General features: G+C 39.6%; 1 protein-coding gene across 1 annotated transcript in view; it reads right to left on the bottom strand.

Moving 5' to 3' along the window:
• Positions 1-9: 9 nt before the first annotated feature.
• Positions 10-15,649, bottom strand: part of axl (AXL receptor tyrosine kinase) — a 20,053-nt gene continuing 4,413 nt past the window's right edge. The window contains exons 6-19 of the mRNA XM_077611725.1: positions 11,980-12,172; positions 7,099-7,238; positions 6,884-7,028; positions 5,967-5,975; positions 5,611-5,740; positions 4,646-4,737; positions 3,615-3,710; positions 3,459-3,536; positions 3,280-3,372; positions 3,017-3,138; positions 2,831-2,940; positions 2,221-2,380; positions 2,001-2,137; positions 10-1,063 (exon numbers count right to left, since the gene is read on the bottom strand). Coding sequence (XP_077467851.1) covers positions 592-1,063; positions 2,001-2,137; positions 2,221-2,380; positions 2,831-2,940; positions 3,017-3,138; positions 3,280-3,372; positions 3,459-3,536; positions 3,615-3,710; positions 4,646-4,737; positions 5,611-5,740; positions 5,967-5,975; positions 6,884-7,028; positions 7,099-7,238; positions 11,980-12,172 — 1,977 coding nt within the window. The 3' untranslated portion in view covers positions 10-591. The remainder of the gene's footprint in view (positions 1,064-2,000; positions 2,138-2,220; positions 2,381-2,830; positions 2,941-3,016; positions 3,139-3,279; positions 3,373-3,458; positions 3,537-3,614; positions 3,711-4,645; positions 4,738-5,610; positions 5,741-5,966; positions 5,976-6,883; positions 7,029-7,098; positions 7,239-11,979; positions 12,173-15,649) is intronic.

Below are 15,649 nucleotides of genomic sequence, written 5' to 3'. Positions count from 1 at the left end.
TGAAGAAGATTTGGATGCTTTGTTTGCTGGTGGCAGGCAGGCAGCGTTCTTTTCCCATTTTTGTAATACTCTCCGTTTCCTTGCCGGAAGGACTTTTCCAGGACGGGAATTCCCAAAAAATAAAAAATAAAATAAAAAATGGTGCAAGTGACTTGCTTCGTTTGTCCACCATTTTTGACCTTTTAACTTTTCAACACAAACAACAACAAAAATGTGTTTGTGTTTGTGTGTGTATGCAAAAGCCCTATTTTAGGCATATTGGAATGTAAAAAAATAATTCATTGCTATTGACAGACATAAAATGAATTTAAACTTTTTGACTCATAATAAAATGCCTTAATTTTAAAAATAAGTTGAATGCGTAAAAAATAAACAAAGTCAAAAACAAATACTGGCAAACCATTTTTTAGGTCATTTTCTCTCGCGTGAGTGTTGGGATTGGTCGTCTAACGCCGTCAATGGCAATGAATGCGTTTACGTGATCTGGAATGTTGTTTTTTTTCCCTCGTCGGGCAGCAATACGCGTCTGTAAATGCCGCGTGCTGATTTTTGAAGGCCTGGAGGGTGTGCAAAAAGGTTCAATTCCCCGCCTCACTGCCACGGCACCTTGCGGCCCACTTCGCGCTCGTCCGGCAGATCCGTGTCGGGGTTGCCCGCCGGCTCGCCGCGGCATCTCAGCGGCAAAGTATCGGCCGCCCGCTCGCCGTGGCGTCGCAGCGGCAGCGTGTCGGCCGCCGAGGCGTCCAGACTCTCCAGGGAGTCGGCCGCCGCCGCCCGTCCGCTTTCGTGCTGCGGGCACAAGACGTAGCGGTTGGGGCGGTGCACCTCGGCCGCCGTCAACTCCAGACGCTTGAGGCCCAAGGGGGAGGAGCTCCCCGCCGGCTCGCGGCCGCCCACGGCGCCGCCTTCCGAGGAAGACTCGTCCATGTTGACGTAGAGGATCTCGTCCGGGTCTTGGGGGTCCGGAAGCTCGTCCAGGGATTTTTCCAGCTCGTGGCGGAGACATTCGAAGGATGGACGGTCTTTGGGGCTCAGGAGCCAGCAGGAGAACATCAGAGCGTAGCTGAGGAAAAAACGAAGTACTTTGTTAGAAACACAAAAACACTGGAAAACTATTTTTGGGTTCATTTTCTGTCATTTTCCAACTGATTCTATACACTTTTTTGGCGGAGATTGGCGAGCAAGAAGTTCAGAGCGTAAGCCGGGAGTGTCTCCAGCACCCCTGAGACTCTGGTGAGGGTAAGCGGAGAAGTTGAAGGAATGAATATGCAATTTAGGTCACTAATTCCTATCAAAAAACAGCATTTTTGATATTACTCTATTACCCCTGCTTCCTTCCAATTAATATTTGGGATAGGCTCCAGCACCCCCGGCAGCCTGGTGAGGACAGGTGCTACAGAAGATGAATGCATATGCAATTCTTGGTCGCTAATTTTGATGAAAATTGTATTTTCGCTATTTTATTGATGGTATACATACACGTTCTTCATGTTTTCAGAAAAAAAAGTTAATATTTTAACAAATTTTATTTTTTTGCCTCACTGGCAAACGTCCGTTCTACCAAACGTCCGTTCTACCAAACGTCCGTTCTACCAAACGTCCGTTCTACCAAACGTCTGTTCTACCAAACGTCCGTTCTACCAAACGTCCGTTCGACCAAACGTCCGTTCGACCAAACGTCCGGTCGACCAAACGTCCGGTCGACCAAACGTCCGTTCTACCAAACGTCCGTTCTACCAAACGTCCGTTCTACCAAACGTCCGTTCTACCAAACGTCCGTTCTACCAAACGTCCGTTCTACCAAACGTCCGTTCGACCAAACGTCCGTTCGACCAAACGTCCGTTCGACCAAACGTCCGGTCGACCAAACGTCCGGTCGACCAAACGTCCTGGGACCAAACATCTTTCGATGAAACGTCCGAGTACCCATCGTCGATGAGTTCACAACCTTGATTTATTCCTTTTTTTAAAGTAGATCTCGTTTCCCGAATGACACTCACATGTTATCCAGGCAGTCCGGCGGCTGCTTGAGCCGATTCCCCTGCCTCAGATAATCGTAGATCTCGCTATTCTCCACGCCGGGGTAGGGCGTCTGCCCCCTGGTGGCGATCTCCCACATGGTGACCCCGAAGGACCACTGACCGCCGGGCGAGAAGACCACCGTTAATGTTTGAAGCCAAGAGACGGCGGATTGTCAAACGGCGGGGCGAGGGAACCCACCACGTCGCTCTTGGTGGTGTAGACTCGGTCGGCTAAGCTCTCGATGGCGATCCACTTGACCGGCATCTTGGAGATGCGCCCCTGCCGGTAGTAGTCGCCGTTGTAGATCTTCTTGGACAGCCCGAAGTCGGCCACGCACACGTTCATGTTCTCGTTCAGCCTGTTGGAACATTTCCATTTCACAGCCCTGTTTTCTTCTCTTTCTCAACCAGATTGCGCCATTAGGAAAGTAGGAAAGCAAACATGGCGGATGGCCTAATACAGATGAAAAGGTTATAATGTAGGAAAAATAATGCAAATGTAAAAATGTGAAATGGGGAAGATAAGGCAATTAATTGTGTTTCCACTTCATGTTTCATGAGAAAATTCAAGTCAAGAGAAAACCCACACAGGCCCGGGAGAACATGTAAACTCCACAAGAGTGGACCGACCCGGATTTGAACCCAGGACCCCACTATAAGGCCGCATTTTGTGAAACATATATCATTAAATTAAATTGGTTTCCATGGAACCGCAGTAGTTTTGACCTCTAGTAGGAGTACTGAAAAACAAAATGGCTGGCTGATGTAGGGAACCTCCTAACAGAAAGTGAAAAGTGGACTTTGCGTACATGCAGTTGCGTGCGGCCAGGTCTCTGTGGATGAAGTTCTGGTCACTGAGGTATTCCATCCCACGGGCGATGTCGGTCATGAAGCGCACCAACATCTGCGAGGGCAAATACTGCGCCAAACACACATAAAGCAAGCAAAACGGTCAAAAATGGGGTTCCACAAGAGCAAAATATTCCACCACTTACTACTGGACAATCTCCAAGCCGCGAATAAAGCAGATAAGTATGGAGGTCTCCGTGTTTCATGTAGGGGAGGATGACCACGGGCGACGGGAAGCCTTCGCTCTCAACCGTTTGGAGACACACGCCTGCGTGGACACCATTTTAAAGAAAATATGTTTAGAAAAGTCAAAAAAATTGTCATATTTTGATGTATATTTGTTCAATGTCAATGTAGACATGGAGAAGTTAAAATAATGAGGCTAAAAGTGAGAGGAGGCGGAGTTTACCCAGAAGTCTCATGACGTTAGCGTGGTCGAACTCTTTCATGCAGGTTGCTTCGCGCAAAAAGTCCTCCATTTCGGAGCGCGTGCAAATGGCGACTGGGGGGGAAAAGGATTTAAATTTCTAGACGTCCAATCCGCATGAACTCCCAAGTAACGTGGATTAGCGCCGCGAGTGCACTCACTTTTCATGGTTTTGACGGCCACGCGAAGAACTGAGTCTTCTTGCATGAGCTGGCCTTCCATGACGGATCCAAATTCCCCTGCAGACAGAAGAAAAACACGTCACGAGTGAAGCCCCATTGTCCGCCATTGATTGGACGGAATAGTGGACCCACTACCTTCGCCCAACGTCTTCCCCAGCGTGAGTTTATGTCGGTCCACCATGACGTCTTGCAGCTTCTGCCTCAACTCGTCACTGATGCCCAGACTGTTCACTGTTAATAAGCAGCGTGTCAAAAAAAAAACAAAGAAGTGCCTGCTTTAATGTCAAGTGATGCCATTCTGGTTGTGACATCACAACCAGAATTGCTAAAAAAAAAAAGGTCCAGCTTTCTAGCGCTAAGATAGGTCGTAAATATCGACAGAAAGGCAAATAAACATGATAAAAACACTCAAAACAGGAATTAAATGTTTCAGGGTCTACACCGCCTATTGGTCATTGTTAGTTGGAGTAGGCTCCGGCACCCCCACCCCAACACTTGTGAGGATGGGAGATGAATAAAAGATATTTTACTTTTCTTTCTTTTTGAAGTTAAGAACAATTGAATTTTTTTGCTTTATTTCATTTTTTTAAATCTAATTAAATTCAGGTGATTGAAATTGAAATTAGTTGGAGTAGGCTCCGGCACCCCCACCCCCAACACTTGTGAGGATGGGAGATGAATAAGAGAGATATTTTACTTTTCTTTCTTTTTGAAGTTAAAAACAATTGATTTTTTTTGCTTTATTTCATTTTTTAAAAATCTAAATAAAATCGAGGTGATTGAAATTCAAAAAAGAGGAAGACGAATGAATGAAATATTTTTAATTTCAAGCAAAATGTTGTTGTTTTTTTGGTGGATTTGGACTATTTTTACCTGGAAAATGTCTCCAACCAATAAACATTTGACTCTCGATCAATTTTGGAATAATCATCACTGATGTAAATTTTAGTTTTTTTTTAAAGCCTAAGTGTTAATCCTAAATCTCCTGAAAACATTCCTTTGTCACATTCAGCCACATCCATAGGCCTGATTTTGGGGCAAGTCATGACTTGTAAAGCAACTGCATCCATGTGTTTTGCGTCTGGAACTTCACAGGTGTTGTTATGGCGTATACTTAGATGGCTGCCGCCGATTGTGTACGTGCGACTGCATACTAGAAAACTCACGCGTGGCCTCGGTGCTACGGCGGCTGTACGATCGGCGTGCTCTGTAGCGGACCACCAGCTCCCCGCTCTGCATCATGGGCTCGAACACGTCACTGGAAACCGCAATAAAAACAGAAATTAAGGCTGGAATCCAAGATCTTAATAAACACAACAAAATGATGGCGGACAGATTTAAATAAATTAATACAGTAATATGTCATTTATGGATTATGTATATGTTTTCATGGTTTCTATCTAATATTACTTGGACTTTCAAAAACCTCTCTGTACTATTATTTACTGTATTTTCTCGCATATTAGCCGCCTTTGTGTATAAGCCGCACCCTTAAAATGGCCTTAAAATCGTAGAATTTTACAATTTCTCTCGTATAAGCCGCCCCCCGATTCACAATTTTAACCTCCATATTCATGGTTTTAATAGGGAGTACAAATGTGTTACTTTGAAGGGAAAATCTTAAGAAAACTCATCGCACATAGACAAATTCAAAAAGTGAGTTTTTTTCACGTTTTATGCAAGATACGTTTTTTTTCTTGAATTTCATTTATAGACGTCAAAATACATTTTGTTTAGCGCTTTATCTGTTTATCTTTTCTCTATTTTGAAATAAATGACCGTATCGGGCGCATTGTCTTGCATTATGGCGTTTCGTCCTTGCAATTTATGCGCATATAAGCCGTACCCTCGATTCAGTCAACATTTTTTTGAGTGACAAATATGGCGTATATGCGAGAAAATACAGTAGATAAATTCAAGGTGGCTTGTTTGGGGTAAAGAGGGACGCAAGTTAAACGTGAAATGTTATCGCATAAAATAAAAATAAAAAACATGAACAGAAAGCGATCACATTATAACACTTGACCAAAGTTTTTGTTATCCGGGTGTGGCAAAATATATTTTAAAGGGGCACAAAATAGTTTAGCCACAAAAACTAATGGGAAGAAGCAATGGATTAGGAACTACGCACCCGAATCGGGTCTCCTTGCGCCTCAGTTTGGCTATGTAGACCGTCATGAGCGCCCCGAGGGCCACGGCGCCCGTCAAGGCCATCACCACGTACCACCAGTGCCAGGAAAAAGTCGTCGGAGACGACAGACCTGCATGGAGAGGAGACACGCCACCCTTCCGTTAAACTCACTGCAAAATGTTATTTTTTCTACTAAGACTTCAGCTTCTTCATATTTGGGGAATTAGCGAAAAGCTAAAGTAAATATTTTTGGTCTGTAAAGAACCTATCCGGCATTTTGTGTTGTCTGTCTGCTTCCAAACTAAATATTTATGCAATGTCATCCTGGTTGCTTCTTTTCTCCCACAGTCACTCACCCCGAAATTCTGTAAAGCAGAAAAGAAAGAAAGCAGTCTCGTTAGTTATTTAATACCTCGGCTGCCATTGACGGCGACAGACGTCCGATCTATTTTGCCTGCGTTGGGCGAATGAGCGATGCAAATGTGCTCATGCGTATACAGTAATCCCTCGAATATCTCGGATAATGTGGACCAGACATGGCCGCGATATCGAAAAACTGCTAAGTAGCGTCACCTCTGTTAAAAATAAATTTTTAAAAAAATTCTTCAGTGCTGAGTCCAAGCCTTACTATATAGTATCTCGTTTTTTACAAAAAAGCCTTACTGTACTATGTCGTTTTTTACGAAAAAAAGCCTTACTATACTATATCGTTTTTTTTTTTTTTTTTTTACAAAAAAAGCCTTACTATACTATGACGTTTTAAAAGAAAAAAGCCTTACTATAGTATGTAGTTTTTAAAGAAAAAAGCCTTACTTTAGTATGTAGTTTTGTAAGAAAAAAGCCTTACTATACTATGTCGTTTTTTTTCCAAAAAAAGCCTTACTATACTATGTCGTTTTTTAAGAAAAAACAGCCTTACTATACTATGTCGTTTTTTTACGAAAAAAAGGCTTACTATAGTATGTGGTTTTTTTACGAAAAAAAGCCTTACTATACTATGTCGTTTTTTTTATGAAAAAAAGGCTTACTATAGTATGTCGTTTTTTTTTACGAAAAAAAGCCTTACTATACTATGTCGTTTTTTAAAGAAAAAAAGCCTTACTAAACTATGTTGTTTTTTAAGCAAAAAATGTGGATTTTCACATTTTTATGAACTATAAAAAAATAAAAAATAAAAATTCCGCTAAAATAAAGCCGCAATTTAGTGAAAGTTGAACCGCGAAATTGGGAGGAATTACTGTATATCATTTTTTTTCAATATTTTTTTCCTCACCTGGAGAGACGAGCATCAGAGTCTGAGTGGGGCTCCAGGGCCCAAGGCCCGCCCCCGTGTAGGCGCACACCCTGAAGGTCACGTTAGAGAGCGGGAGGGTCACGTTGATTGACAGTTCCGTGTCCAATCCGGCATCGGCTACGAACTGTCCACGAAAGACAGGTCAGAGAGCGTTTTGGCCGAATCTTTGCGTTTGCGCGCGAGTGGGCGGGCACCTGCTTTGTGGATGGCGTGCTGAACTCCACCAAGTAGCCTACGAGGTCCCCGTTGAGCTTCCCTGGAGGTTCTTCCCAGAAGAGGAGCACGCTGGTGTCGTTGGCCACCGCCGTCACGTTAGCAGGCGGGTTGTCGGGAACTGAAATACACACAATCGTTCAATTTAAAAAAATAAAAATAAAAAATAAAACAATGCTTGATTACGGAAAGTTTCAGGTTACGATTTTTTTTACATGCAAACGAGTGACTTGAGATACAAAAAAAATCCAAGTTACTAAATCGCCCAAAAAGTAAATGCATTTCCTTATCCGTTATTTTATTTTGAATTCCCCTTATTAAGCGATTAAAAACTGTACAAGTGCAACATGGCCAATTTCATATGCTTTTTTTATTTTAAGACTTTAATGAATAATTTCCTTTCATGCAAAATTTTAAAGGGTTTACTTGGTAGTTGTGTGAGGACCGTAGAAGGCATGAGACAATTTACATGTAAAGTACACCTCTACTTACGAAATTTTCAAGTTACGAAAAATTATACACAATCATATCTGCATAAATACTTGTATACACATGGACACACACACATATATATATATATATATATATACACACATACATACATACATACATACATACATACATATATATATATACACACACACATATATATATATATATGTATATGTGTGTATATATGTATGTATATATATGTATGTATATATGTATATATATACATATACACATATATATATATGTGTGTATGTATATATATATATATATATATATATATATACATATATATATATATATATATATATACATATACATATACATATACATACATACATACATATATATACACACACATATATATGTATATGTGTGTATATATGTGTATACAGACATACACATATACATATATACACACATATATATACATATATATGTGTGTATATATGTATGTATATATATATGTATGTATATATGTATATATATACATATACACATATATAAATATATATGTGTATGTATATATACATACATATATACATACATATATACATATATATATATATATATATATATATATATATATATATATATATATATATATATATATATATATATATATATATATATATACACATACATACATACAATTACACGCACGCTTGTGTGAGCGAGGCGGTCTGGGAAACGCAGCCCGGGCCAATGCGATGCTAATCAGGAAGCGTTTGGCGCTTGATTGTTTCCACATGCGCTGGCCTCTTGTGCGGGAGCCAAAACATGTGGAGCGCCCCTCCCTCAAGCCCTCCTACCCGCCCTCCCTCCTTACCTACGCCGCCTCCCCCGTTCCTACTTTTCTTCTCGCCTTTCGCTCTCCGCCGTGGCCCCGCCTCTTTTCTTTTATGCCAGGGACATTCAAGCGAACAAAGATGTTCATTGTAGCAAAAACAAGTTCATAAAGAGAGAGAGAGAGGCGACGGCACCCCCTAAAAGAGTGTGTCGTGTTTCCCGTCAGTCCTCACGGAATCATTTCCAGCACAGATGCGCTCAATCACGTCCAAGACGACGCACACGGGCGACTACCGTGGGCCGGTTATGCCGGAGGAGGCGCCGTTGTCGCGTCGCCGTCTGTTTTTCTCGTCTCGGAAAAAAGGTCACGGCGAGGCCAGAAACGCCAGAGACTCCGAAAATAAACCAAGCGCTCCCACGACCGAGCCGGCCGGCGTTTACGTCCCGGTCCCAAATTTAAGGAAAACTTAACATGGGATCGTTTAGATTTGGGGCCTGGAGGCGTAACCGTGGCAACAAGAAGGCCGAACCCAAAAATGTCAACAACATTTGGGCTCCGTTTGGTATTCAAACTCGCACGTACAAGCAGGTAACAAGAGGAGCGTCGATTTCAAATATTCCATCTCAAAAAAGTGGATTCTTAAACTAAAATATATTAACAATCCTCCCACAGGTGTCTAAGTGGCGGCCCCGGGGCCAAATCTGGCCCGTCACATCATTTTGTGCGGCCCGAGTAAGTAAATCATGAGTGCCAACTTTCTGTTTTAGGATCAAACTCAAGTGAAGATTATACATGTAAATTATATTTCCTGATTTCCCCTTTTTAAATCAATAATTCCCAATTTCCATTTTTTTCTTTGTGTTTTTAGGTCAAAAAGCATTTTGTAAAATCTAAAAATAAATATTTGAAAACATTTTCGGTTTTCCACTTTAATATTGAATATATTTTTTTTTAAATTGTTTCCATTTGAAATGAAAAACAAATGATTATTAGATGTTTTCCCTTACTAAGAAAAAAAATAAACAGTTTTATATCTCTAAAAAACTGAATATTTAGGGCTTTTGATCCAGTTCTTATAATCCAATTAAAAAAAAAAATCTAAATATTATATCTAAAATGGTCCGGCCCACATAAAATCGAGTTGATATTATTGCGGCCCGCGAACAAACCCGAGTTTGAAACCCTTGCTTTAAGCATTCATGTTTTTTTTAACCAAGGTAGAGCACAAACAACATTTATTTTTACTCATATATCCTTTAAACTCGTCAACTGCCACTGACGGAAATAGACGTCCAATCCTCTCGCTCAGAACGAACTGCACTGGACGTCTATTTCCGTCAAGTCTAGTAAAAGCCAAGCATTCACGCGCATTCCCTTGGGTTGGAATGATTCTTTGGAGAACTCCCTTCCCCTTTCCCCTACTTGCCTCCCTACTCCCACCAACAAGCTTTTTTTCCCCTTTTTTCCCCTTCTTTTGGTTGTTTTCCCACAGCTACATGTGAGCTCATGTAAGGTCAAAGCCAAAAACTAGAGAAATGAAACACAAATGCAGTAAAAAAAAAAAAGAAAAGGAAGCTGGATTGTATTTGTGGAATTCCTCGCTGCTCGCGTCGACTCAACAAGTGGTGAAAACATAAATCTCAGAGCGCAGAAGGCAAAAACGTTTACTAGCGGAGGACACGTTTTTGCCCGATGAGGAACGCGCGGGGGACGATTTATATCCATCTTTATGGGATTTTAAAAATATTGATCGGTCGGGCTGACATTTTGACTTTTTTTTTTTAATTTGACGGGCCGATATGAAGAAAATCAATTTAAAAACGGGGTTGTTTTGGCTCAAATGCAGCCGTGCTTCTCTTCTCTTTAACATAAATGAGCTTTGGGATTTGATATTGTTACGACTCAGTATACCTGTCAACCTCTGCCGATAACTGCCCTTATAAATGATTATGATTCCCCTTACAAACCCCCCAAAAACCTTACAAACACCGTACGACTCGTACGAGTCGTACGGTGTTTGTAAGGTTTTTGGGGGGGTTTGTAAGGGGAATCATAATCATTTATAAGGGCAGTTATCAGCAGAGGTTGACAGGTATGCGACTGCTATGCTTCAATTAAAAAAATAATAGGCTAGGGGTGACGAAAAATAGAAGGACAACTTGGTTGTTATTATATTGCCAGTTTTTGTACTTTTTTAAAAAAAATGCGTCTTGTTTTTTGTCCATACATGTCCTTTCTCTGCGTTCTCTACATTCCACTATGTCCCTATATTTATCATTTCCTGTACTTATTGGAATGCCTCCCATGACATTGGCTAATATTTTTCTCTTCCTGTCAGTTTTCCATGACGTTTATCATCTGCCTAACATTTTTGAGGATGTGTGCCCGATTGACATTTTTCATATTTCCTGTATTTTTGGTGCAGATGCACTCCAATCGTTTATATTTATATTTGCCAGCCCATGTATCCTTTTACTTTTGTCTATACTTCCCATTTCCGTATTTATTTACCACTTCCTCCTCACATATCTCTCATTACTTTCGTCTGTATGCATTTTTATCCATTCCTATGATTTAGCAGAAATCATAACTTTAATATACATTTTTCACTTCCTTTTATTTTTGTGGAAACACGCACCATTTCTTGTTACTTCCTATAATATGAATAAACAAGTCAAATGAATTGGACGTCTATCACCGTCAGTATGAATGAATTTTAACGGCAGTAAAATTAAATAAAGTATTACGATATTGCAAATATATTTATATTTCCACTACTTTAAAAAAATGAGAATCACAACCTAGATAGCTCAATTTATCACATTGGGTTATATTTTAAATGAAATAGTGTTTATTCAAAATTAAATAGTGAAATTCCAAACAGTATCGATTTTAATGGGACCGTGAGGCTCTGTTTAAGGGACTAGCTCCATCTAGTGTTAAAGATGAGAAGTGCAATGGAATGTAGGCTGAATTTAAACTTCTTGTGCGGGCCACATTGAATGAAATTTTGGAAATGTTGTCTCGCAGTCTGTAGTTTTGACACCTTAAAATGGGGCGTGTACATAAAGTATTTTTCTTTCCAATCAGGTTTTTAATCCAGATTGATGCATTCATGTAAACGCACTCACTGTTTTACGGACTTTAAACGTGTCCCAGAACTTAAATCCATATTTAGATTTCATGTCTACATTCTGTAATTTAGCCTATAAGTGTCCTTGTGCTTTTGTCCATATGTTAGTTTTACTTTAAACATTTCCTGGTATATTTATCCATATTCATGTTGTACGCGTGCCTGACGAGAACCACATGAAAAAGACGTGCGTGTAACAAAGTAACCTTTTGACTTTTCTTAACCTTTCCTTGAGAAACGGAGCAAAACGCAAAACGACATTATGGCATTTTCCTGTGAAAAGGAAGAAAAAGCCCAAAAGCTAAAGAAGTGAAACTTGACGGGGTTTTTTTTTTAGAGCGCAAAATACCCGAACACTTCGCTTCTCTTTTTCTTATCGGGCCTTTGTTTGGACTTGCGATGCAAATTGGGAGTTCGCACGGGTGGAAAACGCTACGTCGGTCCACTCACCGCCTTCCGCCGTACGCGTTTCCATCCAGGGCGTCCATGTTGACGGCCCCTGGCTGCTGTGGCAGGCCACTCTGGCGGCGTAGCGGCTGTGCGGTTCCAAGCCGTCCAATTGGTACTCGGACGGAGGGACGTTCACGTTCTGGTTGAGGATCAACTCATCCGGATCGTCGAAGGTTTCGTCCAGAATTTTCACCTGGAAAGAGGCACAAGGGTTTATTTACGTGGATAGAAGCCCGATCTGTTTGAACTGGGAGGGCTAGCAAGGATGGAAGGGTCTATCACACGTGTCAAAGTGGCAGCCCGGGGGCCAAATCTGGCCCGCTGCATCATTTTGTGGGGCCCAAGAAAGTAAATCATAAGTGCCTACTTTCTGTTTTAGGATCAAATGAAAATGAAGAGTATAGATGTATATTAAATGTCCTGATTTTCCTGCTTTTAAATCAATAATTGTAATTTTTTAATCCATTTGTTTTTAGTTCAAAAATCATTTTGTAAAATCTAAAAATATATCAAAAAAGCTAAAATAAACATTGTTTTAGATCTATAAAAAACGGAATATTCAGGGCTTTTAATCCAGTTCTTTTAATCCATTTATTAAAAAATTAATCTAAATATTATATCTAAAATGGATGTATATTAAATTTCCTGATTTTCCCCCTTTTAAATCAATAATTGTAATTTTTTAATCCATTTTTTCTGTGTTTTTAGTTCAAAAATCATTTTGTAAAATCTAAAAATATATCAAAAAAGCTAAAATAAACATTGTTTTAGATCTATAAAAAACGGAATATTCAGGGCTTTTAATCCAGTTCTTTTAATCCATTTATTAAAAAATTAATCTAAATATTATATCTAAAATGGATGTATATTAAATTTCCTGATTTTCCCCCTTTTAAATCAATAATTGTAATTTTTTAATCCATTTTTTCTGTGTTTTTAGTTCAAAAATCATTTTGTAAAATCTAAAAATATATCAAAAAAGCTAAAATAAACATTGTTTTAGATCTATAAAAAACGGAATATTCAGGGCTTTTAATCCAGTTCTTTTAATCCATTTATAAAAAAAATTATATCTAAATATTATTTCTAAAATGGTCCAGCCCACGTGAAATCAAGTTGACGTTAAAGCGGCCCGCGAACCAACCCGAGTCTGACACCCTTGGTCTATCATCATCCAAGTGTCGGAAAGAGTTAAGTTTGTGCACAGGGATGGAAGCAAACATCCGGATTGCTGTGTGCGCAGAATTTCTGTGGTGCTTCTTGTCCCGGCTGTGGTCCGTTTGGACCTCTCCAACCATACGTGACTTCCCACTGTGGCTTTGGAGCGCTAAAAGTTAGCATTAAAAGTCAGCAATAAGTTTTATTTGACGGTCTGTGTGCGCGCAAGTTTCGGTATATATACCGAATATTTATTAATTAAATTTTTAAAATAAATTTAAATTTAAATAAAATGTATTAAGACTTTTAGTACAGATTTGCAACCCCGTTACAACGCCAATTATACGATATTTGAATATTTGTATTTAAATGGTCCCCAATGATAAATGAAAGATGATCTTATCACTCTTTTGATAGCTTATGAGCTATTATTTACAAATAAGTAGCTCATCTTACAAAATGGCCTTCAAATCTGAAGCTTTTGAGTTTTGAAGAAGTTTGAGTTAGGGGGTGTTTCTCCCCGCCCAATCCCCCCACATGTGTATCATTCCTGACCCCATGAGTCACATCCAGCCCGGCAAACAAGCGTTTAATCTTGTTAAGTCGGTGCGAGTCACACGTCGTTACTGACACCTCTTCCTGTTTTTAAGGTTTATTTTTCATTTTCCATGTGACTCACGTGGGGATCTAAAATGATGATCAAGTTATTCAACTTTTTTCTTGTGCAACAGCCACCCCTTCTATTTATGTTCAAGTGAGTACTTTGAAAGTGACTTCTTTTTTTATATTTATTTTTTTTATTCAACAACTTAATGTCCACTCTGCCACTAATAATAGTGATAAAAACTATCCTTCCAGATTAGAATAGGTTTTTTGTGCGTGTTTTAAATTTTAATTTGAATGTAATTATTTAAATATTTTTCTTCCATAAAATATCATTGTCGAAATATGTTGTTTTCAGTGTTATGCTGGGATTTTAAAACTGGTTCGCGGGCCGCATTAACATCAACTCGGTTTCGTTTGGGCCGGACCATTTTAGATATAATATTTATATATATATATATATATATATATATATATATATATATATATATTTTATAAATGGATTACAATAACTGGATCAAAAGTCCTGAATATTCAGTTTTTTATAGGTCTAAAAAAGGTTTATTTGAGCTTTTTTTCTTAGTAAGGTAAAATCTTTTAATCGATTTCAAAAGGAAACTAATTTTTTCTTTAAGTTCCATATTAAAGTGGAAAACAGAAAATATTTTTATATATTTTTAGATTTTGCAAAATGATTTTTGAACTAAAAACACTGAAAAAAATCATTAAAAATTGCAATTAATGATTTAAAAGGGAGAAAATCAGGAAATATAAAATACAGCTATAATCTTCATTTGAATTTGATCCTAAAATAGAAAGGTTGGCACTCACGATTTACTTTCCCGGGCCACACAAAATGATGCGGCGGGCCAGATTTGGCCCCCGGGCCACCACTTTGACACCTATGCTGTAGATGATAGACAGAATGTATTTGTTTACATTTTCTAAAATGCTAACATCCCATTAGTTTACTAGTATACTTGTTTATTTTCTATGTTGTGTATTAAATAATGAAAGTTGATGGATGATAAAAATGGTAGGAATCCCCCACATTTGTATTTTGAGCGTAAATCACTCCCTCCCTGACCAAAAAAGAATATAAAATATGGCCGCAAGAGGATTTCTGTATTGTGACCGCCCCTTTAAAACAAAAAAGTTATGGTGCGGTTTTTTAGGCTTCGACTTGTCATCAGGACGTTCTTTGCTCAGCCTTTTTTACTGCCTAGCGTTCAAAAATTCACCCTGTTTTTGGCCCCTCAAATGATGACGCCGTCCCAGCGAGGGAGAATTTTGGGGGGGGAGGGTTGGTGGAGGAGTTTTATTAGAAGCAGACGTTTCGGGGTGGCGGCCAAAGCCGGCGAGAGGGCGGGGTGGCTTCGAGGTGTCGGTTTCGTGTGCGGTCGATTGGTCGCCGGTCTTTTGGTCGCCGTCTTTTGGTCACCAGTCTTTTGGTCGCCCCGACCGCGACAACGGGCGACCAAAAGACCGGCAACAAAACAAGGTAAAACAACACGGTCTACGCATCAATAAACGCCAACAATGGCCATGAGCAGTTTCACTGAGCCGACGTGTGAATGTATAAGAGTTTGTATGTACATGCGTTGTCCCTTTAAGAAGCTACGTCCGTCATGATCTTAACAAGTTCTCCAACAAAAAACAATAAAAGTCCGGGAAATTTGGAGCTTTTCTCTAGCCTAATAATTACTAAGGCATTGAGTATGACTAAAAAGTCATTCGCAGTTTGTATTTAGGGAATTTGAGCAACGATTTAAATGGTAATTATCAATAACCTTCCGGGCGACCAAAAGACCGGCGACCAAAAGATCGGCGACCAAAAGACCGGCGACCAATCGACCGTGTACCGTCGGTTTAAGAGAAGCCGGCGTTCGCAAAATGTAGTCGGGATTGG

The sequence above is a fragment of the Stigmatopora argus genome, chromosome 10 (genome assembly GCF_051989625.1).
Source record: "Stigmatopora argus isolate UIUO_Sarg chromosome 10, RoL_Sarg_1.0, whole genome shotgun sequence".
NCBI lineage: Eukaryota > Metazoa > Chordata > Actinopteri > Syngnathiformes > Syngnathidae > Stigmatopora > Stigmatopora argus.
The sequence above is the reverse complement of the archived record's forward strand: the minus strand, read 5'-3'. Positions and strand labels throughout refer to the sequence as shown.